This window comes from Dromiciops gliroides, chromosome 5 (genome assembly GCF_019393635.1).
Source record: "Dromiciops gliroides isolate mDroGli1 chromosome 5, mDroGli1.pri, whole genome shotgun sequence".
Taxonomy (NCBI): domain Eukaryota; kingdom Metazoa; phylum Chordata; class Mammalia; order Microbiotheria; family Microbiotheriidae; genus Dromiciops; species Dromiciops gliroides.
In genome coordinates, this window is record NC_057865.1 from 261,448,778 (window position 1) to 261,473,074 (window position 24,297).

The 24,297-nt window shown below is 35.7% G+C and overlaps 1 protein-coding gene across 1 annotated transcript; it reads left to right on the forward strand.

The window, feature by feature from the left end:
- Positions 1-2,447: 2,447 nt before the first annotated feature.
- Positions 2,448-23,393, forward strand: NTS (neurotensin). The gene is made up of 4 exons (XM_043967304.1): positions 2,448-2,710; positions 5,752-5,813; positions 14,329-14,553; positions 22,572-23,393. Exons 1-4 carry the CDS (start codon positions 2,638-2,640, stop codon positions 22,722-22,724), a joined length of 513 nt encoding a protein of 170 aa, XP_043823239.1. The 5' UTR covers positions 2,448-2,637; the 3' UTR covers positions 22,725-23,393.
- The last annotated feature ends 904 nt before the right edge of the window (positions 23,394-24,297 follow it).

Sequence of the window (24,297 nt, forward strand, 5' to 3'; positions counted from 1 at the left end):
TATGGAGACATAGGAACAGAATTCACCACAGTTTTGACTTAAAATAACAATAAACATTATCCCATTGGTTGTTACTATTTGGCATTTTAGTGATTCTTTTTTTTTCATCTCTCTGAGAAACTTCTTTAGCAATTTTATACACACACGGTGTCTATTTTAAAAAAATCACTCATTTTTTTTTCTTTTTTTATTTCTCTAATTTTTTTTTTGCAAAAACATAAACTTCTGAAGCTATATTAGAACAATTAGTGGGATTCTGTCAACACAGCACATGAAATTTTCATTGTCTGAAAGACTGTAGACATATTGGGAATCATACCTACTCTTCCTGTTTTTTAAAAAAATTATCATTATTAGTTTTCAAGCAGATGTGCATATTTCTCACAACAGTATTTGAGTGAAGGGACACAGAGAAACCAACAACTCCTCCACCTCACCCCGGCAAAAAAAAAAAAAAAAAAAAGAGCAAAGCACATATACTTTTGTCTTGCTTCCACCAAAGAAATTATTTCTTAACGATCCTGAGATAGGAAAAGACAAATAAACAAAATCCCAAAGCTTCTAGCACTTTCAAGCAAATCTGTGACAAGGGAAGGTTTATGAAACTTCCATGGCGCCCCCTGATGGAGGCAAAGAGTTACTCACACCTTTTCACATAGAATCAGTCTCACTTCCAGCTTTCTCCTTTATTTCTTGACAATTCCCTATACAGATCAGTGATATCACACATTTGAGCAATCAGTGCATTTCTTAAATATGTGCAATGTAAAGATGTTGTTACTTATTGAAGTAGTTATGAAATGTGTGATGCTCATCTTTTCTCTTCATTTTCTGGGAAAGGGGAAGAAATTCATGCCAATTTTCCTGAGTGCCATCGAAGGTAAATCAATTTTCACTGTCTTGAAAACGGAGCATTTGAATTTTGTTTATAGTAACAATTAAGGCACTGAAACTTTGTATTTTATGTTTAGCTCCCTAAGACAGCCTCTCTAAGGGTGAATACTGAATTTTCTCTTACCTGATGCATGCTTCACACAGAGAATATTCGCCCTCTTCTCATCCCACTCCCCACTCTATGAAATATTCAAAAAAACAACCAAAAAAAAATCCAAGCTCTCACAAAAAGGCATTTTGAGCAATTTTCTTCTGAGAACTGTGTATGACTATCATTGTACTAGTGGGGGAAAAAAGCGAAGGATTTCTGTTAGAAAAGTGACTCTTGAGATGGTGTGTATATTGGACTGTCACCTTTACAGAAGTAAAGACCTACTTTCTCTAGGTACAGGAGAGGATGATGGGAAAAAGAAGTTCATGAAAAGGTAAATTCAAGAAAGGATAGCACAGGCACAGAGGGTGAAGACTACACATTCTTATCCAAGGTGAGAGTAAGTTAAAAACTGTATAACAGCAGGAGAGATATTGAAAGAAGGGCATAGGTTGTTTGACTTTTAAAAAAAGGAGGGACCAACATTCTTAAGAATTTACTGGGATCCTAAACATAATATCATATATTATCTACCTACCTAATCTTAGATAAGTACACTGTACCAGATTTGGGAGACTTTCTTTCTGTTGATAAAATTTATTTTCCAAGATATTTAACTAGAATTCAGGAACTCAGAGCAGCTTTCCTTCCTTTCAGAAGAATAGTGATCTGATCATATAAATCAAACAAATTAGAAAAGTCTGCTCATCAATGAGAATATGTTCTTTATTGAATATATCTTCGGTCTTGTTTACTTTTGCTGAGCTGATTTGCATGAGGGAAAATATACTGGAAAAAAAGGTCATTAAAAACAAGACATAAAAATCAAGGCAAAAAAATAGCATACATTCTTTTTTTTCTCTCCCCTCCCTTTCTCCTAATATATATATACTCATATATATATATATCCATTTTTATGCTAACTTGGCTCAATCTATACATTAGGGATTATGCTCTGCCCATCTCATAATAACTTCCAACTCTCTTTCCTCTGATTTCTCTGAAACAAAAGCCATTGAAAATATTAAAACCCAGAGAACGCTTTATTACAAGTTGTGTTTTTCAAGGATGTCTTCCTGTTATTTCTTGTGCTGCTCAAATTAAAATAAATAGATAAAGTCACTGACTCCCCTAGGATCTCTGCTTGGAGATTAAGACTGAAAACTAGGGACTTCAGGTCCAGTGGAAAGAAAAAAAATGAAAACTTTTTGGAGGGGACAGTAATAGGTGGAAGAGAGAGGCCAAATTGCTATTAGCTTTCCTGCTCAGGGGGCCAGTTTGCCCTACATGGCAATAATTTTGAATGGCTCCTGAGTGCGTCAGAAATGTAAAGCAATACAATTAGTGAATAGCATCAGTCTCACTCAAGGTTCATCTGTGGAGGAGGAGAGGGGAGGTAGAGAAGGAGGGGGAGGAGGAAGTGTAAAGGGAAGGGGGAGGACTTGAAGGAGGGCATTTCACAAAGAGATAATCCCTGTACATTTGTGACATCATCCCACTGCTTATGTATATATAGGGAATCGTCCAGAGCTCCCCTCATGGTTCAGTCACTTTCAAAGTCAGCTGAAGGCAATAGGAAAAGAGAGAGAGACTCATTTGCAGCTTCACTCCTCTCTACTATTTATGGACTTTACTTATTAGAAGGCTAAAGGATGATGGCAAGAATGAGAATTCAGCTGGTCTGCATGATGTTTCTGGCTTTTACCTCCCAGAGTCTGTGCTCAGGTAAGCTCAGCTGCTCTTTGCTAAGTGAAAAATAATCTTGTTTTAAAATACGATTTTCTACAAGCTATCTTAATGCACCCAGAGAGAAGAATTTTTGACTTATTCCTGTTTTGTTCCACATGGAGATATAGTGTAAATGTCTGCTTAATTTATCTGTGAAGATGGGGAAGGACATGAATATTTCCTTTTAAAATCTGCAAAGCTGGTGCCAGTGTGATAGATGAAAATACAGCTCGACACTTTTTAAAACTTCAACACTGAAAGAATAAGGCTAAATCAGGCTTTTTTTTTTTTTTTTTTTTTTTGCAATTGAGAGTGCAGAGGTAGTACCTGTCAAGCCTAGTGGACACTCATCAGTAAATTAAGATGCTTAACTATCATCCTTATTTATGCTTTCATCTTTTCTCTCCTTTATGATCAGCAATGTGCAAAAATGTTACACACATACTAGTGAATATGTGGATAATAGTGAATGGTGATTTGTGATTACCAAGAATGATTATTGCATCTGATATTAGAGACTTATACATTTTGATTTCTATGACATATAACAAACTACATATCTTTACAAATTGAGCAATTTTTGTACCATATTAGAGAATTTTTTTAAAAAAGTGGTGTTTTTCTATTTGCCCTAGAAGGCACTATATCAAGGAAAAATCAGTAGCCCTATTATTATTTTCTTTAGTAGAAAGGATAAAACTGATATATTCTTATGTATTTAGTATTTGGGAGTAGAGGCAACAGGAAAGATATTGCTGGTTGAATGTTACCTTAGAACCATCTCATGGAGGGTAAGTTTACAATAGAGAGTGGCCCTTTAAATCTTTGCCTAGTCAAAGATGCTTGCAGAAATAAGCATGAAAAAGATCTGAGAAAGTATATGTCAATTTCAGACATTCTTAGCAATAGGATATTACCACATAGTTATGTGGGATGAAGGCATAGTCAAATTATATTTGAAAGGACTGGTTATTACTTAAACACTTTGCCAATTAAATCTAAAACAGTCTTCTGAGATAAACCATTTTATATACATATATGTATACATGTATATATATATATGTGTGTGTATACACATACATAAACATACACACAGACAAATATATATGTGTGTGTGTGTGTGTGTGTGTGTGTATCTATTTCAGGCATAGACCATTAGAAGATAGCATATGATATTCAAAAGCACATATTTTCAGATTTTAGCTTTTTTTTTTCCTGCATAGCTGATAGGTTTAAAAGTTTATGGAATCTAACTTCCACTTTATGTTATGTTTCTATCTGCAATTTAAGAATTACTATAACAGAATAGAGATGTTTTCAACAAGAAATATTTTATTTATTCATAATAGTGATTTAACATTTATAGGAGAAATGGGTCTAATTTAATAAAGCTTTATTTTTCTGATATGATACACTCACTCTTACCACATAGTAAGAAAGATAAAAGATGAAAGATATAGTAAAACTATCTTTTGAAAGGGATGGCTGTTGCTTAATTAAGTACTTTGTCTAATACATCTGAAACTACCTTTTATAATCATTCCTGATTTATGGGTTTTAGGGATGGACCATTTAAAGATGGCTTATGATATTTGTCTATATTTTCTTTAGGGAAATAAATAATGTAAAATGCAGTCCCTAAGGGAACACAATCTTCTCTCCTTGGAAAAGTGACACATCCTAGTAAAGCCTGTTATCAAATTGTTTATCCAAGCTTAATGCATCTGTTCAGCCTTTTTGTGTATATATGATGAGATAAAAGGCATCAGTCATTTATTCACTGAATCTAGCTTGTCTTAAAATGAAAACATAGAACAGTGTTGATGAATTAGTATAGTAGTTTTTTTTCCTATAGAGCTCTGTTAGTTTACTCAAAAAAAAACTAAAAACTTCAAGAGACCTGTTTAAATGTTCTTCATTTAAAAAAAATCCACGAGAGCACAGAGTGGTTATTATAAGGATTATAGAAATTAGTTTTCAAGTTCATTCAGACATGAATGTACAACCAGTTCTTCCCCTCCCCCTCTCCCCCTTAATTTTACATTCCTGAATGAATGTGCCCATTACCACCCCATTGCAGGAAAGGATCGATTGCTTCAAAATGTACACTCAAGTCTAAAATAATATTTGAATTCAGCAAAATCATTGTACCCTGTGTTCAAAAGTTCAGTGAACAACTAGCCTGCTGACTGGACTGTGTTCTAATTGTAAGACTTTCTATTGGATTTACACATCATGGATTTTCAAACTATAATTTAGAGGTGAGGCAGCACAGATGGTCAGGATTTTGACAACAGAAATGCGTTTAGAACTAGAGGACCTGATTTCAAATCCCAGCACTATGACTATACTGTTTGTGTGACCTGGGACTAGGCATTTGACCTTCTAGGCCTCTGCTTCTTTTTTTTTTTTATGAAATAAGAGCTCTGGGTTAGCTGACCACTTGGACCTTTCCAGCCCTAGCTCTCTGATAGCACGACACCTTTAAAATGAATAATGACAGTCTTCAGATATAGCTTACATACTTGATATGGATCAAATACATGGCTATATTTACAGAAAAAATTTGAAATATATAGCATGTATGACCCAAATGCTATATGGAAGATACAGAAATTACTTAGGAAAATAGCTTTAACCCAATGTCTTATTTAACAACCTTACATGCTGATTTTTAATGAGTTTTGACAAATCTAGATCCCTATTATCTTAAAAAGGTAGTCTCTCTCTAACTCTGTCTCTCTGTGTCTTTCCTCTCTAGCTCTGATCCTGTATTTATCTCTCTCTTTTTCTTACTGTCCATCTCTCTCTCTTTGTCTCTCTGTCTCCGTCTCTCTCTGTTTCTCTCCCTCACTCCATCTCTGTCTATGTCCGTCTCTGTTTCTTCCTCATTTAGAAGAGAATCTCAGTCCCTGCTTAAATCTTGGCCTCTTTAAATATCAAACCCAACCAAAACTTTCTAAGATGATCATGGAACCTGTATGATCTAGTTAATTAATATTTGATGATAAACAGGTGTTTTTTTTCCCCCCTTTCAGATTCAGAAGAGGAAATGAAAGCACTGGAAGCAGATTTATTGACCAATATGTACACATCAAAGGTAATCCTTTTTTCTTTCCTCCAGTCAATGGCTGTTGAACACAGGTCCTTTCATTATGAACATGGTTACCCTTTCAGATGGTAATCACTTCCAGGCTAGACCTAAAAGTTCATTTTGAAGCATTTCCTTGTTCTGAAAGATTTTCCTTGAGTTCAAAGGAAGTGTAAAGGTGTTGACGTGACGCAGAGAAGGCTAGCATGACTCTCACTCATCGGAGAGTTGTTTTAATTAAATGGTCAAATTTGATTTCTTGAGAAAGAGGTTAAGTCACTGAAGGAAAAATGTGTTTCCACGCTTATGAGATTAGGCTTGATGAAAGGTTTATTAACCTCAATTAAAAGGCTCAAATGAAAACTAACTGGACAGTTTTTAGATTATATGAGGGAAACAGCAAATGGCTTACATATCTCCAGAATAAAAAATGGTGGACAGTGGGAGGAGACAGCATAGCAGAGTCAAATGGCCACTGAAGTAAACATGAGGAGACCTATAATACCAGGCCTGTGTCTCCCTCGTTAACTGGTGATTCAGCAACAGGTCAAGTCATATGTGCTTAGCCTTCTTGTTGACAAATTAATGGAGCTCAACTAGAAATGTTTGTTCAAAGTATCTTGAAGAGACCATAGAGGTCAATGAGTCCAATGAATGACATATGAGAAGACTAAGACCCAGAGAGGAAAGGAAACTTACTGAAGTCATACAGTTAGACAGACTCAGAATTTGAACCCAATAGATCATTCATCTAGAGTTGAAAAGGAGCTGAGAGGCCATCCAGTACAAACCTAGTCACTCTGAAGCTGAGATCTAGACAATGTTAAGTGACCTGTCCAAGGTCACACAGAAAGAAAGTTGCAGTCAGTAAACAAAACCAGGTTCTCTGATTTTATATTTGCTGCTCTCTATACTGCCTCTTCCAGATCAATAAATCCAGCAAGCACCTGCATGCCGGTGCTTGACCCAATGCTTGGTACATCATAAGAGCTTAATAAATGCTTGTTGAATGATTAATACAAGAGGAACTGTGCTACTTGTAGGTGCTTAATATTATTTATGCTAAATGTATTAAGAAATACACAGTGGTTAGTCTGCTGGGCCTACTACTAGGAGGACCTGAATGTAAGTCTGACCTCAGCCTGGTTGCATGACCTGAGCAATCCACTTATCCTTTATTTGCCTCAACTTCCTCATTGGTAAAATGAGGATGATAATGGCACTTAATTCCCTGGGTTGTTATGAGGATCAAATGAGATAGTATTTCTGAAGTGCTTAGCATAGTTCCTGACACATAGTAAGCAGTATATAAATGTTAGCTACAACTTTATAATCTATTATTATTATTATTGTTATTATCATTATTATTTTTTTGTGAGGCAATTGGGTTAAGTGACTTGCCCAGTGTCACACAGCTAGTAAGTGTCAAGGGTCTGAGGCCAAATTTGAACCCAGGTCCTCCTGAATCCAGGGCTGGTGCTCTATCCACTGTGCCACCTAGTTGCCCCTATTATCTATTATTATTAATAATTATTCTAATAAATGAGAATATTTATGGACTTAAATAATTTGTTGTCCTATTAGTGGGCCATCCAACACTGAGTATTGCTTGTTCTTGAGATTATTCCAACATGTTGCAATTAGAACTCACTGGTGTTTCCTGTGGGCCTCACATATTTGAGTAAGGAAGGCAATTCAATTGAGATAATTAAGTACTTTTGATGTGTCAGGCCGTGTTTTAAACGCAGGAGAAAGGGACACAAATGAAATAACTTCTACACTTGAAAGACATATTTTCTAGAGGGGGAGGAGTCAACAGGTTCACAAATATATATAGTGCAAGGACAACTTAGACAGGACAAGGAGAACTATTAACTGGGCAGAGGGAGTAATCACTAAGTTTTTCTCCAGAACGTGGCGTTAGGTCTGAACCAATCACAAAGCATTTATTAAGCACCTATTATGTATCTGCGCTAAGTACCCAAGTTCTGAAATAGTCTCTGCCCTCCAAGAGTTTATATCAAAGGATAAAATAGTGCTTGGTGTATAGGAATCTAAGAACAATACTGGCTCCTGGACTAACAGTGGGCAAAAATATAATAACTAATATCCCTATGGGGAGGTCAAAACCAATATCAAAAGAACAATATTTCCCAATATTGTACCACAAGATGGTTTCAGTCATGAGGGTCTAAACCAAAGGAACACTTTTAACACCAGGGGGCTGAGAGATAGCCCTGACTGAATTATGACACCAAAGAAGGTAGAACTCTGGGCTACTGACTCAAAACTAATAGTATTCTTTCTGGGGGTTAGGAGGGGGAGTGCCCACCATATTTTAGGTCCATAATCCAGTCAAGATCATCTCTCAGGTCTCTTGGAGCCAAAAGAACAAAGGGTAGGACTAGGATGGAGATTGGTCATATATCTAAAATTCAGTGTTTAAAAAGCTAGAGACTTCTTTTTAAACAAATAATAATAGTAAACAATGGCCAGCACTTACAGAGTGTTTTAAGTTTTTTACAGTACTTTGCAATCTTATCTTATTTAAGATCACAATAATCCTGGGAGGTAGGCACTATTATTATCCCCACTGACAGATGAGTCAGTTGAGACAAATGAAGGTTATTTAACTTGCCCAGGGTTACATAGTATCAGGATTCACACTCGGGACTTTCTGACATCCCCTACACCACCTAGGTGAGTGTTTTGGAATCTGGTAGATCTCTTCATTTGATCTGTGAGTCCATGACTTGATAAGCATAACTTTTCTAACATAAAGATGATGAATTATTTGTTCCTCTGTACCTTCTCAGAGAAACTGATTTGAAATCCATCAGAGATGACTAGTGAATATATATTTCTTGATTAGATCTAATTGATATGGAAGGATAAATTCAGAGGAATGTGTTTCCATTTAGCTCAATGTTCTTATAGTGTGTGCCTTATAGTATATGATATTGATCCAGCAACAGGGTGAGGGGTGGAGGAATTTAATTAGATAGCCTCTGAGGCTATTTCCTTTCCAGCTCAAAACCCAAGATCCTCTGATATTGAGGCAGGTAGGTGCTACCACAGTGGAAAGTTCTCTGGCCTTTGAGTCATGAAGATCTGAGTTCAAATTTGACCTCAGTAACTTGTATGATTAGATCCTCAGCAAGTCAGTCACTGAACCTGTTTATTGTAGTTTCCTTAACTATAAACAAAAAAGGACATGAGTTCAAATCTAGCCTCAAACACTTGACACATTAGCTGCTTGACCCTGGGCAAGTTACTTAATCCGCATTGCCCCACAAAAAGAAAAGAAAAGAAAAGAAAAGAAAAGAAAAGAAAAGAAAAGGAAAGGAAAGGAAAGGAAAGGAAAGGAAAGGAAAGGAAAGGAAAGGAAAGGAAAGGAAAGGAAAGGAAAGGAAAGGAAAGGAAAGGAAAGGAAAGGAAAGGAAAGGAAAGGAAAGGAAAGGAAAGGAAAGGAAAGGAAAGGAAAGGAAAGGAAAGGAAAGGAAAGAAAAGAAAAAAGTAGATTACAAGTAAGTTTTTTGAGGACAGGGCTTACCCCTCATTTAGCCCCCCCCTTTTGTATCCCTAGAAACTAGCACAGTGCCTATCATATAACAGGAATTAAAAAAAAACGAATTGAATTGAATGAAATGCAAAGTCTAAATCTACTATTCTATGACTTTTTCTATTTCAAAGAATCATGGAACACTAGACATTTTAAAGATCATATGATCAAACCCTTTCATTTTATTTTTCAGGAAACCTTTAATTTTACCAATACTACTTACTTGGGATTATTTTTTGAAGAGAATGGACAATGACCACATTAGTTTTTATAGTTGAAGAGTTAATTTTGGTTTTAAATGTTTATTTTGTTATCACTGGGGTTGTTATTGCCTGTTTTATTTTGTTTTTGTTCTTCAGACAAACCTTTGGCTGAAAAGATGCTTAACTCCTTATTTGAACAAACATAAAAGCAATATTCAAATTTATTCCTTCAGGAAACATTTTTACAAAACCCCAAAATATCTCTATTCCATGTTTCTTGTTAACCTAAATCATATTTCTAACCTGATTCAATGAAAATCTTTTTTTTTTGAGGGGGTCAATGTGTTTAATAGAAATTTGTAATTACAAAGGCATCCATCAAAATTAGGAAGTTGGAAAAGGAAGCCATATGATGACTCCATCCTGAGCAGGCAAATAAAAAAGAAACAAACACTTGATAAAATAAGTTAGTAGGAGATGTTGAAGTGGAAAAGAGAGGTGCGGGGAGCAAAGTCATTTTATACACCATGAAACCCACTCACAATATATTTGTTGATTTAGATACCTGAAAAGATAATTTCATTGTTAGAATTTTGTTTTAAATGTAGAAAACAACTGCATGACTTCCACACAAATAGATATATAACCTGGAAGTATTTAAAATCAAACCCAAGGAGACTGCCATCAAAATCTATATTTTGCTTATTTTCAGGCAGCTGTCAGCAATTTAAGCATTTTAAAAGGAATTAATTTCATTTTCAATATCTCCTATCCTTTCAAATTTATGAACCTCCTATTCATGTCATCTGGATGAAATACTTAATAAGGTCTCATTAGACTGAAAGATGAGGTGTTAGAATAGAACTGTGGTTAGACCAGATTGTACTGTTTGTTAGTTAACCCCTGGTATGAAAAGGTGAACTAAAATTACCGTGAGGGACCTGAAAATGTAAGAAGATGGTTAGAACAGGAACCTTTCAAAATTATTAACAATCAAATTCTAACACATTCCCTCTGCACTCTTCTCCTTCCCCTCCTTCATTTTGTACTAAAATTATCATTTATATATATATATGTGTGTGTGTGTGTGTATGTATATATATATGTGTGTGTACACACACACACACACACACACACACACACACACACATATATATATATATATATATATATATGCCTACTTTATTCCTGGGGTACTGAAAAAGTAAATTATTTGACCACAATCCAGTAGGTATCAGAGGCAGAAACGTCCTTAATCCAAGGTCAGATACCTATCCTCTATGACACCATGTTTCTCATCCTCATTTTTGTTGTTGTTCAGTTCTTTCAGTCATGTCCAAATCTTCATGACCCCATTTTCTTGGCAAAGATACTCGAGTGGTTTGCCAGCTTCATTCCCATTTTGTAGAGGAATAAACAGAGCTTAAGGGAATTGCACAAGGTCATAGGGTCCATAGGTGATATAAAACCCAGGTCTTCTAACTCCTAGACTAAAGCATTTTTGGTTATACTATTTCAAGTAAATTTAAGAAACCTTTATCAAGCATCTACTGGGGGCAGCTAGGTAGTGCAGTGGATAGAGCACCGGCCCTGGAATCAGGAGTACCTGAGTTCAAATCTGGCCTCAGACACTTAACACTTACTAGCTGTGTGACCCTGGGCAAGTCACTTAACCCCAATTGCCTCACTTAAAAAAAAAAAGCATCTACTACGTGTCACGCACTGTTGTAAGTAGAAGGGAAAAGAAAGACCAAAATAATGCATTGTCTGGCCTCAGAGAGCTTCTATTCTATTAGAATGACAACTTTCCAATTTGGCCAGTTTTTAAGGTACGAGGTAGACTTTCCAAAACCAGGAATAATTTTATCCTCCCTAGAATATAGCCCTATATGTATTCTGTTTTTTCACAATATAGCACAGTCTCAAGACTACCATATTTGTCAATATGAAGGACAATTAAAATTAAAACTTAAAAATATATATTTACTTTGGAAAGGATAACTTTTTTTGATTTTTAGTTGTTTTTAAAGCTCTATTCTTTTTTTCTCCTGCTTTTGACACTGATTATAGATGACTAACAATAAAACCAACAAAAGTAAGGACTAATGGGGACTTCAATTAGACATGAAGTTAAGCCACTTCCTTAAATAGTTTATTCAGAGTGACATTTTAAAAGCTATTTCCTATGGGAAAAAGAAGGATGGTTATCGTAGAATCTGATCACTGAAAGCATTTAAAGTAGATAGGTATTGATGCTATAAAAAATGATGAGATCTCCTTATGTGGAGATAGTCCTCCAGCTTTTGTTGTTCAGTCATGTCCAACTCTCTATGACCCCATTTGTCTGTTTTGGCAAAGATACTAGAGTGGTTTGTCACTTTTTTCTCCAGCTCATTTAACACATGAGTAAACTGAAGCATACAGGGTTAAGTGATTTGTCCAGGGTAACACAGTTAGTAACTGTCTAAGGCTGGATTTGAACTTAGGTCTTCCTGACTGTATCCCTGAAGCTCTATCCACTGAGCTACCTAGCCCCCTACAGTACCTAGTTGCCCACAGTCCTTCAGTTACCATGACTGTTATTATACTGCCTTTGGCTCTTATCTATCATTATCATGGCAATAAAGCAGAATGAAATATACTTGCAGGAATAGAAGATTCTATTTTAAAGTCATTATATCCCTCCCAATTGGGGATAGTGTTTTTGCCCATGGTGTATGCTTAAGAAGTGTTTGGTCAGTTGAATTGATTTGGGTTAATTCTCTAGCTATTGGACTAGAATATGCAATGGAACATTTATGACTTTTCAATATTTCCTTAGTTACTTGCTCTGAATTTAGAACACATATTCATTCTGTTGACTCTATCAGCATTTCTGTTCTAAATACATGCTTTTATTACTTGCTAGAAGGTACAGAAAATGAGAGGCTGTCACTTTTTAAAAATGATGCATGAATTTGTAGTGACTAAATAATAAAACCATAACATCTATTTTTCTTACTGTACCTTATCTGTTTTGCAAGACCTGATTTCCTGAAGATCCTCAGGGTGAGGATTTGTTTGTAGCAGTACTGTTTATTCTGAAGGTGTTTGAGGATTGAGGAACACATGTCTGTACTCTGTCTAATACCACATTATGTTACAAAAAAAGAACACTTCTGTAAAGCACCTGCTTCTCTAGTAAGCTTTTTTCAAGGCAGTGAGAATAGTTGATCCTGTCAATATTATTAATGGTTAATGAGTATAATTAGTAGCATTCATACTTACTAATCCCAGTAATATTACTAGTATTCATAGGATAATAAGATCAGGACTGGACTTGGGAACTCCCACGGCAGGTCATTTTTTCCACCAATGCAGGTCACCACCTCATCTTCAATTTCTAGTCTTAGGAAGTTGCGTTGAATACTCAAAGTTTGAGGGACTTATTCAGGGATACATAGTCAGGAAGTGTTAGAGTCAGGGCTCCATCCTGGAGGTCTTACTTCCTCCCAGAATGGTTTTCTCTCTAGTATGCCATGGGGCTTTTGCATGCAGGTAACCTCCTAGGGCCATAAGATTAGACAGGAATTACTTGGGGGTTATCTCATTCTAATGCCTTCTTTTTTTATGAGCAGTGGATAGAGTGCTGGACTCAGAGTCAGGAATATCTGTGTTTTGATTTCAGATCTGGTAATTTCTTGTTGTATGTCCATAGCACTTAGATAGTGACATAAGGCTTGCAAAGCACTTTACAAACATGATCTCATTTTACTTTTCAACAACCCTGAAAGGTAGGTATTATTATTATCCCCCATTCACAGATGTGTAAACTGAGGCAGTCAGAGATTAAGTGACTTGCTCAAGGTCACACTGCTAGCAAGAATCTGAAGACAAATGTATACTCAAGTCTTCCTGACTCCTGGCCCAGCCCTCTGTGCACTTGGGCACCTCCTCCTACCTGCCTCTCAGGTCACTTAAGCTCTCTGAGCCTCAGTTTCCTCATCTATAAAACAGGAATGACATCATCTGTAGAACTTGGCTTCTCGTTTCAATTCTATGATTGATCAAAATGAATTGATGATCAAATGAGAATATATGTGAAGTGCTAGTTGTTGCTGTTGCAACAATGATATATTAGTATATATTATATTATTATAATATTAATTAGTTACTATGAATGTTTTCTATTTAAAATCTATTTCAACTCTAGAATCCTATAGGTCAGGTCCCTAATTTGCCATTCCTATTCATATCTCACAACTTAGTTGATGATTTTGTCTTTCAGGGGATAAAGATGGTCATTGGAGCTACATGCCTTCCCTTTCTTTTTATCTATATATTCAAGTGTAGCTGCTAGAAGACTAATTGGCATTAAATTTCTAAAATATTAAAGTAGACAAACTTCAAAATGTATTCTCGTGTAATCATGACTTTAGAAAATTCTTCAAACAATATTTCTTTAGAAAGACTGCAGAAGATAAAATAATTAATCATTCCCTTGCTTAGCAACAGTTTTTAATCATTAACACTGAGATATCAGTGTCCTCATTAGTGAAATGAGGATGTTGGACTGAGAAGATAATTTTTCAGGTCCTTCCTAGCTCTTTAGATGTGGTAACCCAATGATTGTGGTTTTAATACCAGAATCGAACATAAGAAAATAGTAGTTTGCTTAAATTGTCAAACTTAAACCTATTGCTAATTTACCCATTTCTTGATTGTAAAACCAATATGAAGATGGAACCTTCCATATTATATATTCTTTTACCTATTGCAGATGAGTAAAATCATAAGATCTCCTCACTGGAAAACAACCCTGCTGAATGTTTGCAACCTAGTCAATAACTTAAACAGCGAAGCTGAAGAAACAGGGGAGGCTGGTGAAGATGAACTTCTTTTAAGAAGACAGTTCTCTGCTTTGGATGGCTTTCATTTGGAAGCAATGCTGACCATCTACCAACTCCAGAAAATATGTCACAGCAGAGCCTTTCAGCATTGGGAGGTAAGACATGGAAAGCAAAGATAGTTTTTTTGTTTGTTGTTGTTGTTTGTTTTTTGTTTTGTTTTGTTTTTTGTATTGATTTCCCTCTACTTCTGATAAGTAGCATAATAGCAAGACTTACAAATGTTGGAGTTGAATGATGTAGGTTCCCAATTCTGGAAAACATCAAAGTACATTTTAAATTTGGGGGGTTGAGTAAAATATTTCCCTCTAAATTTCGAAGGGTGCGTTTCAATGGAGATTTAATGCATATTAATTTATTTAATTCACACTCAAGGAAGAATTTTTTCTGTGGCCAAAGAATCTTAGGGAATCCAAGACGCATTTTTGTCAACAACCATGGAATCATTTTTGGTCATCTATTAATAACTTCACAGTAGGAATGATTTCAATTATTATAATAATTTATTAGACAAATACAATCTGAATAACAATTAGTACATCTCAAAATAGGGCATCCAATTTCAATTGAGCATGAATTTCACATATTTCCAGCAACTACTGTTAACCTCAGTACACTCAATCCTACTCAAATATAGAATATTATTCATTATTCAGAACTGAAGGGAAATATCTAAATTAGTGTTTTCCAAAACAAACAGAAGGGCGAACTAATAAAACACAACATTTCTCAACCTCAGGCTGAGTAGTTAACACAAATCAGTCCTCATGATTCAGAGCGTTCAGGCTAGGAGCTCAGAATAAGTGGGGAGCCAGGGCTTCTGTAAAACAGAAATGGAGGGGCAGCTAGCTGGCCCAGTGGATAAAGTACTGGCCCTGGATTCAGGAGGACCTGAGTTCAAATCTGTCCTCAGACATTTGACAATTATTAGCTGTGTAACCCTGGGCAAGTCACTTAACTCTCTTTGCCTCATTGTCAAAAACAACAAACAAATAAACAAACAAACAAACAAAACCCAACAGAAATGGAATTGTGGAGGAGTAGAAGGAGGAGTCCATTTTTAGGTTTGTTGCTTGTAATAAATAAGTACCTATAGAAGTAACAATTAGTTACAGCAGGAAAAAAACAACAATTTTTTCTCAATATTACTGGACACAGCTGTACAATATCAGTCTAGATAATTGTATTTAATAATTCCTACATCAAATATACCATTTAGAGATGCTAACCAGAAGTTTTTGATTATAAAGTATGTTTGCAATGATGTAATTTAATTTCTAACCTTATGCCTAGAACAAATCATTTGAAGTCTAGAATCCTACTTAGCCATAGATAAAACAGCTTCCTGATCTCATAGCATACTGAATATTGCAATAGCAGATATAGCAATGGATTTTTAGTCAGCAAGACCAGAATTCAAATCCTACCTCAGACATTTTGTGATCCTGGGAAAATTACTTAACCTCTCCGTGCCTCAGTTTCCACATCTCTAAAATAGGGACACTATAGATTGACTGCCTGATGCCCACTAAGGGAGTGAAGGGATTACTGGATACTTTTAACTACCTAAAGTGGACAGTTTGGGGCCGGCTTGATATGGAAAGGTCATCATCAAAGGCCAGTAAAATGTATAGTACTTGGTAATGGGAATTGACCCCCGCCCTCCCAGCCTAGCACACAGTGCTTTGTACACAAGGATAGGAGAACATAAGATTTCATTGCTGAAGTAGAGAACTCCCAGTGAGCATTTCCCTCTGCCAATGGAGATTAGCACCTTCCCTGTGACTTCTAGTTTTAATCACCTTGGAAATGAAAGGATTAGCAATTTACCCAAGTTCACTCATTCAGCATATATCAGATGCAGATCTTGACCCAATGTCTTCCTGGCTCCGAGACAAACTCCTTATAGTCTAAAACCTAGCTTCTTAAAGGGTCATGGCCCCATATGGGTCATGTAACTGAATGAGGGTGTATCACAAAAAGTTTGACAACAGTAAAAGGTTATGTATACCTATTTTATATACCTATATACCTGAGGTCAAAGAAAAATTTCTTGGCTGAAAAGGGGTCATTAGTGGAAAAATTTTAAGAAGCCCTGGTCTAAAACATGTTGCCCCTCACTCTTCACTTAGGTTGTGCTTAATAAATAATTTAATTGAATGCTATGGGGAAATAAAACCCTGACAAGTAAAAGAAACTTTTTTCTTTCATTCTTTCTATGGTGGGCTGGGGAAGGAGAATGAAATAGTCTTTCAGATTGACAGCTGTGATGATTATCCATCATCTTTCATATGTGAGGTTTATGTTAGTCACAGTATTCACAGTGAACTATCATTAGTAATTTTCCTAATCTGTCACAGAGGGAAAGAGGAAAGACAGCAGGATCACTTCCAGCATTCTCATTAAGGCATACAGAACAGAAATTCTTAGGAAGAAAATTTGTAGACATGATTAATTGTCATTTTGTCAATTAATTTAGCCATTCCTTGATTCAAAGTGATGTTCAATTTCCCCAGTCCTTTAATCCAAAATGTTCCTTTTGTAAATTGTTGCAGGGAGGGTGGGGCTATGAGAGCCATAGCCATAGCTATTTTATTTTTGGTGAGAACTCCCAGTATTCTCTTAACTCTCTAGATGCAGATCAGCAGTTTCTCTGAAATGTATAGTTTTAGGGAGTTGTCTAAGGCAGGGCTTATTAAACTTTTTCCACTTGTGACCCCTTTTCACCTGAGAAATTTTTACATGACTCTAGGTATATAGGTATATAAAATAAGCACCCATAACCTTTTACTCTTGCCAAATCTTCCACAACCCCCACATTCAGTTACATGACCCCCATGTGGTAGTGACTCGCAATTTAAGAAGCTGTAGTCTAAGGTACTGAGAAATTAGCTGACTTGCTTCTGACTCCACAGCTAATATGTGTCACAGCCAGGGAAAGAAGCAAGTGGGTCTTCCTAATAATCCCATCGCTCACCAGTACTCTGTTTTCTACTCTATGTCATGCAACAGACAAATAACAAGATAGATTTTTTTTTTTCTGGCAAAGACTCCTCCATCATATCTCAAAAAGAAGAAAAGGAAGACATAATTTGTCTTATCAGATATAATCTGATATATGGTATATAAGACAAGAAAACAAATGCTGTAAAATTGTAGCCCTTTTTTCAAAATTTTAACACATTATTGAACCATTTAAGAAAAACCTTATTTAAGGCACAGGGAGGGGCGTTATGGACTTTGTATAGAAAAACTAAAGGTTTGGAAATGGTATTTTCTGGGAGTACTTTTTTCACTCTCCTTCCCCTCATAGGGAGTAACAGCAGGTTGAAATTGATTGCTTCAAAATTTTATTCAATTATTGTTGCTCATCTTTTAAATTAAATTAAGTCATTTACTGAAAATATATTGATCTCCACATTTGTCAGACACACACACAAAAAGTTTGATTAAATCTCTTACCCAAAATTGGGCAAGCAACTGGAAATATATTTTCTAAAATGCTTTTAAAAAATTTGTCTGTAAAATATTGGAGCATCATATCATCAAAATAAGTATTCAAAGTGCCGTTAAGTATAAGCCATGCATGGTGGCCTTTTCCCATCAAGATTTAGTCTAGGGAATCCATAACTCTTGGGTTGCCAATTAATCACTGTAAAGCAAGTGTGCTTCAACCTCAGCTCATTGCTTCCAAGATAGGAACACAGTGGCTACTTAATAACCATGAATAGCATTTGGGAAGAAGAGCCTTTGGATGCTGAATTCATTTTCAGGTTTTCTGAGTTGGGAAGTATGGTAGGTTCTTCTGAGATAGCACCACCAACTGAGCACATTAAAAAAAGGACCATTAAATGAAAGTTGTTTAGATTATAAAATGACTCACACATTAATACAAGGATTAGAATACTGGCAGCAAAAGCTTAGAGAACTGTTCATTTGTTTGAACTTATTCACCTCTCACTAATGAAAAGCAGGAGGGGAGAGAAATTCTATGCTCCTCAAATGACCACTTTTTACCAAAAATCCTATATATTTACCAATGTTGAACTAAGTCAAAACTGCTGTAGACTATTTACATTCTTCCCCTCCCCTTTTACTAAACATCCATTTCTTCATTGAACATACCTTCCTTCCCTTCCTTCCTTCCTTCCTTCCTTCCTTCCTTCCTTCCTTCCTTCCTTCCTTCCTTCCTTCCTTCCTTCCTTCCTTCCTTCCTTCCTTCCTTCCTTCCTTCCTTCCTTCCTTCCTTCCTTCCTTCCTTCCTTCCTTCCTTCCTTCCTTCCTTCCTTCCTTCCTATATTCATTAATGGTAGGTGCCATAGAGTATGGGACTTGGAGCTGGGAAAACTTGAGTTTACATCTTGTCTCAGACACTTGCTAGCTATGTGACCCTGGTTAAATTTCTGCTTCAGTTTCTTCATCAGAGGAATGAATATTATGGTAGCACATACTTCACAGGATTGTTCTGAAGATCCAATAAATTAACATATATAAAATTCTTTGCAATGAAAACACTATTTAAATGTTCACTACCACTGTCATTACCACTACCATTACAACAACCACCACCAGTACCACTACTACCACTGCCACAATTACTATTACCATTACTACTACCACCACCACCATTACTACAACTACTATTTTACTTACTATCTTACGTATGAAATACATGTATACTAGAATAATTAAGATAATGTACAAAATACTGTTCTAGAATGTATCACTTGTTTTGGAGAGTACTTAATAAGGACTAATAACAGCATATTTTCCTGGATTTTTATAAAGTCGATAGAAAAGAAGTGAGAAAATACAATATAGTTTTCCCAAGTTGTAACATAGGAAAATGAACAGGAAAAGCAGTGTAATTTACATGAGAAAAGAACCAGCAATAAAAACCATAGAACAAGATGTTTATATATATTTTTAAAAGCATGAAATATGAATACTAAGCAAAGTGATGAGAATTCGTAATGCAATGAGGCAAATATGAACTCGCAGGCATCACTTAGACATGGTAAGATGTGACTAATGACCAGAACAAAATTCCAGAAGCATACATATACACATATATATACACACATACACATATATACATATATAATCATATATTTAAGAGAAACAATAGATAAATTAACTGGAATATCATTGTATATTCAAGAGATATAGTCATGTGAGAAAATATAGGAACCAGAAAAGCAAATTGGGATGAAAACATTTGTATGAGGATCAATGGAGAGAGAAAAGGTAGTAATCTTGTTATCAAATATTTCTCAAGACCCTTAGACAGAAAGAGGAATTTTATGAGTAGTTTATAAAATGCCACATATCTGATATGGAGACCTAATTCAGAAGTAATTAGGGACTTCAACTCTCTGGACATCTGCTGGAGGTTAACCCCTGCCCTGCTAGCAGCAGGAAAGCTGAAAAAAAAATGCATGACTATATCTCCCCTTTCAAATGGATGTATATGGGAGAACTATTATTCTAAACCTATTTCTCATCATCAAGGTGGGATTTTTTTTTGCTGAAATGGAACCAGCAGCAATCTTGGGGGCAGGTAACAAATTTATCATGGAATTTGAGATAGAGAAGAATTTCAGACATAATTTGATTTGCATTTTAGATTTGGAAAGAGGTGATTTAAAGTCATTCAGAAAAAGGGATGTAGCATCCAATGATTTAATATTTTTGAGGCATGGGAGTCTCTGAGAGTAATATTATGAAGACAACACGAGAAAGAATTCCCATAATGAGGGCAACACAGGAACACTGCTTATATGGTTAAATGGGGAACTCATTGACTAATCATTTTTTAAAAGATATGTATAGAAATGGGACTAAGCACAAATAAATAAAGATGAGCACTAAAATATAGCACAGTTTTAGAAGAATTGGGTCAGAAATACTAACATCCAGAATGAACTCAAATTTGAGATTGAAAATTTGGGATCACAGAAAATGGATCTTTATCTTTTTTTTTTGAGACAAGAGCAGAATCAATGAGACAGAATCATTGTTAAGGGTTAATGGGCTGTTATGGTAATGGATGATAGTGAGAAGGACAAACCACTAAAAGCTTATTTTGTTGTTGTTGTTGTTGTTGTTTTCTTTCCAAGGTGGATGATTTTTGGACTGGGGAGGGTAGGACAAAAATGATTAACAGAAAGGTGAAGCTGAAGATAAATGAGGAGATGGTTAGGGAGGACCTGGCTGCACTCAATGAGTTTAAATCATCAGGAATAGACAAATTAACATCTTAGGATAGTGTTAGGAACTGGCAGGTGTGATTTTTAATCCACTATTAATTATCATGAGTAAATTCTAGCAAATAAATAGAGTTCCCAAAGACTGAAAAGGGGCAAGGAAACGGTCTCCAAATCATAGATCAGGAAGCTTGATTTTGATTCTTGACAAAATTCTGTAATATTAAATTAAAGGGATGAAAATAATGTGTTCAAAACTAAGCAATCATTAAAAGACTAATATTATAGCTTCATTAAAAATTGGCTATACCTGGCTGACCTAGTTTCCTCATTTATTCTCCCTCTTTCCTCAGACAAAATAATTTCATTCTGTTTTGTACCGGGTCAAGAAAATGCTAAGAGGCATTGCAGAAATCAATGAAATTCCATTCCATCCAATGCACATGAAGTTGTCAAAATTATTAAATATTTATTGGTTTCTAGGCACTATGTTATATCTTGGTGATAGAAAGATAAAATAATCATGTTCTCAAGAAGCTTAAATTCTATGTGAAGGAAATGCTAGGTACACAGAGAGGTCATGTATGGGAAACATGAAGTAAGTCAGTTTGCCTGAAATGCATTACATTGAAGAGATAACTGGAAGCTAGAGTGACATCACGGAACACCCCCCCCCCCCCAACAAACAAACAAACGAACCTAGCACCAAATGAAGGTTCTGCTAGTGACATTAATTATGGACAGGAGAGATGCCTTATCCAATATATATTCAGTTCAATAACCATTAATTCAGGGCCTATAAGACTACCATATTTCGTACTGTCTTTGGTGTCCAGCATAACAAGATAAAAAGGGGAAAAGGTCCTACCCTGAGGAAGTATAATTTGTTTTCCTCATTCTTGTTTTAACTACCTTGACAAACTTTTTTCCCCCCTAGTTCAATTCCAAAGAAAATCTAAAATGATTTGGAGTGATCATAAGAATCTGAGTTCTGGGATATTCCAAAAGTTTGTGACTATGTTAGTAAAAAATAAATAAATAAATGAAACAAAATGAAAGATTAAGCTTGTTCTTGGGCCCCAACATTATACTGGGTTGAAGCAAAATAAACCTTCAGATTATTTCCATAACTGAGCCATACCATGGAAGATTATAAACATTCACTCATTTTATTTTTTGCCCATGGGTTGACATTTTAGTATTGTCAGAAACTGACCAGGGCTCTGAATGAATCAAAGAAAAGTCCTTGTGCTTAATTTTCTTCTATATTGGACTGGCCACCTAAACTAAAAGGACATGAAAAGGACTCTAGGATCACTGGCCATATCCCTGATGTACATGGGCTGTTTAGAACTCACCACAAAATACAGGGGTAATGCTTCTAGTAGGAAGAATATTTTATTAGCAGTCAGGAGTCTTGTGTTCTAGTCCTAGCTTCCCCATGTCACGTGACTTTGAATCAAGCCTTAGAGCTTCTTAGTTTCCTTAGCTATAAAATGAGTGTTATTTTGAAGGGTGAATGAGATGATTATATATTATATTAATTATATTAATTAATATTATATATTAATATAGTGTTAATAATAGCAACATTGATATAGCTCTTTAAAGTTTGCAAAACACTTTACAAATATCTCACATTTTCCTTTCAAAAACCCTAGGAGGTAGGTGCTATTATTATCCCGATTTTACAGATGAGGAAACTGGGGCAGGTAGAGGTTAAGTGGCAAGGTAGGGTGATAAAAAAACGTAAGTGCCTGAGGCCTGATTTAAACTAGGGTCTTACTGATTCCAGGTCAAGCATTCTCTCCACTGAATGAAAGGAGTTTGTGCACTATAAAATGGTATGCAGGTATAAGGAATTATAATTATCCTATCCCTGATTCATTCTGATTGTGTATGTCTTACAGCTACTCCAAGATGACGTTCTTGATTCTGGCAATCTGAACCGTGAGAAAGAAGAAGTAATGAAGAGGAAAACTCCTTATATCCTCAAACGGCAACTCCATGTGAATAAAGCCAGAAGACCCTACATCCTCAAAAGGAGTTCTTCTTACTATTGAGAAGGGGAAAAAATATCTAATTTAGTTTATGAGTAACAGTGCTTCATGGTTCTTTTAATTAAACATACAAGGTTATTGGTGTAACAATTATATGACAAAAGAACAGAATCATTTTTCTCTTCTGCAATTGTGGTTTCTTAAATGTGATTTTTTTTAATCAAAAGAATTGGACTGAAAACATTCCAAATAAATCTCATTTCTAAGCATGATGCATTGTGTATAACAAAAACTATTAATTATAAACTACTACATTCTATTGTGTGATTTCACAGGAAAACCATGTGGATTATTGAAATTAATCAATGAAAATATTTTATGTCATACAAAATTTCATCCAGTGTTAAAGCAAAATCCTTTGCCTTATACTTGGGGCCCCCAGGTAAAGCTTAGGGTATATGCCAGTAAACCACTGATTGCTAAGTAAGCCAGAAAAACTGATAAACCTAGAGAATGCATTAGTGAAGAGAGAGGAAAAATACATTTTTCCTTGTACCTATTTTGAATTTGCAAGATGTATAGATAGAGAGTGGTGGTCTTAGAGAAGTAAAACTCAGACAAGCAAATTTCTGAATTGCTAACAATTATTTCTGTTTTAATGAATGATCTTTTGATTAAAAAAAGCTTTCTGGAATAGATACCTTGTAGGTAATAAAGTGAATCATCATCATATTCACAAGTTTCAGATAATTGATTTTCATTCAATTAGTTCTTCATTCCTTCCCTTTGTCTTTCCTGTTCCATAGCATTGTCCAATCAGTGGAATTTGAACTTTTTTTTTTTGAGGGGGGGAGAGGTTATGTAGGGACAGCCCCTTTTTATTGGATTGAATTGTTTGGAGTGTGGAGTTTAGAAGTAATAGGAGATCAAAAGCAGTAACTGATGAAGCTGTTTGTTCTGAGATCTGTCTGTACTACATAGTCCTTCACAAAACCCCTTCATCAGGAACTTCTAGAATATTGTAGACTCAAAGTTAGCACAATTCTTCCTCAATGAAATCCCTTTGTAGCAGAGAGAACTTTTTTTCTTTTTTTTTTCCTTTTTCTTTTTGGCTGCACCTCTCTGGCTTTGCCCTAGGCATGCAACAGCCTCACCTCAATCTCCCTTCACTTAGGGGAGTCAGCTGCTGCTGTTCCTAATTAGAAAGACTCTCAAGCCCTCCTTTGCCCAGGTAATCTCAATAATAAATTACAGGAATGCTCTCCCCATTATATTGTCAAGTTCACGTGAAATGGAGCTGTTTTTTGCTTCGCCGCGATTTCGAAAGACCGCATTAATCAGGTACAGAGAACTACCGTGATAAAGTCTCTAAAATGGGACTTGTCTGTGCGAGGCAGAAACAGTATGCTCCTTTGCTGTCTCTGGGTGTCTCTGGCTGTCTCTGGCTGTCTCTTGGTCTCTCTGTCTCTGTTTCTATCTCTGTGTCTCTCTTTGTCTCTGTGTATTTGTGTGTCTGTCTGTTTCCCTGTCTCTGTCTCTGTCTCTCTATACCCCAACTTCTACCTCTCTTTCTTTCTATCCCTTTTCCCTTTTCTCTTTCCTCTCCTGTTTTTGCTTATTTTTACTTGAAATAGTC

Bases quoted from the DNA above. Each gene is read 5' to 3' on its own strand.
- NTS (XM_043967304.1), top strand. From the start codon at position 2,638: ATGATGGCAAGAATGAGAATTCAGCTGGTCTGCATGATGTTTCTGGCT. The intron at 5,814-14,328 runs GTAATCCTTTTT...TACCTATTGCAG, and splicing joins CCAATATGTACACATCAAAG to ATGAGTAAAATCATAAGATC. The intron at 14,554-22,571 runs GTAAGACATGGA...TATGTCTTACAG, and splicing joins GAGCCTTTCAGCATTGGGAG to CTACTCCAAGATGACGTTCT.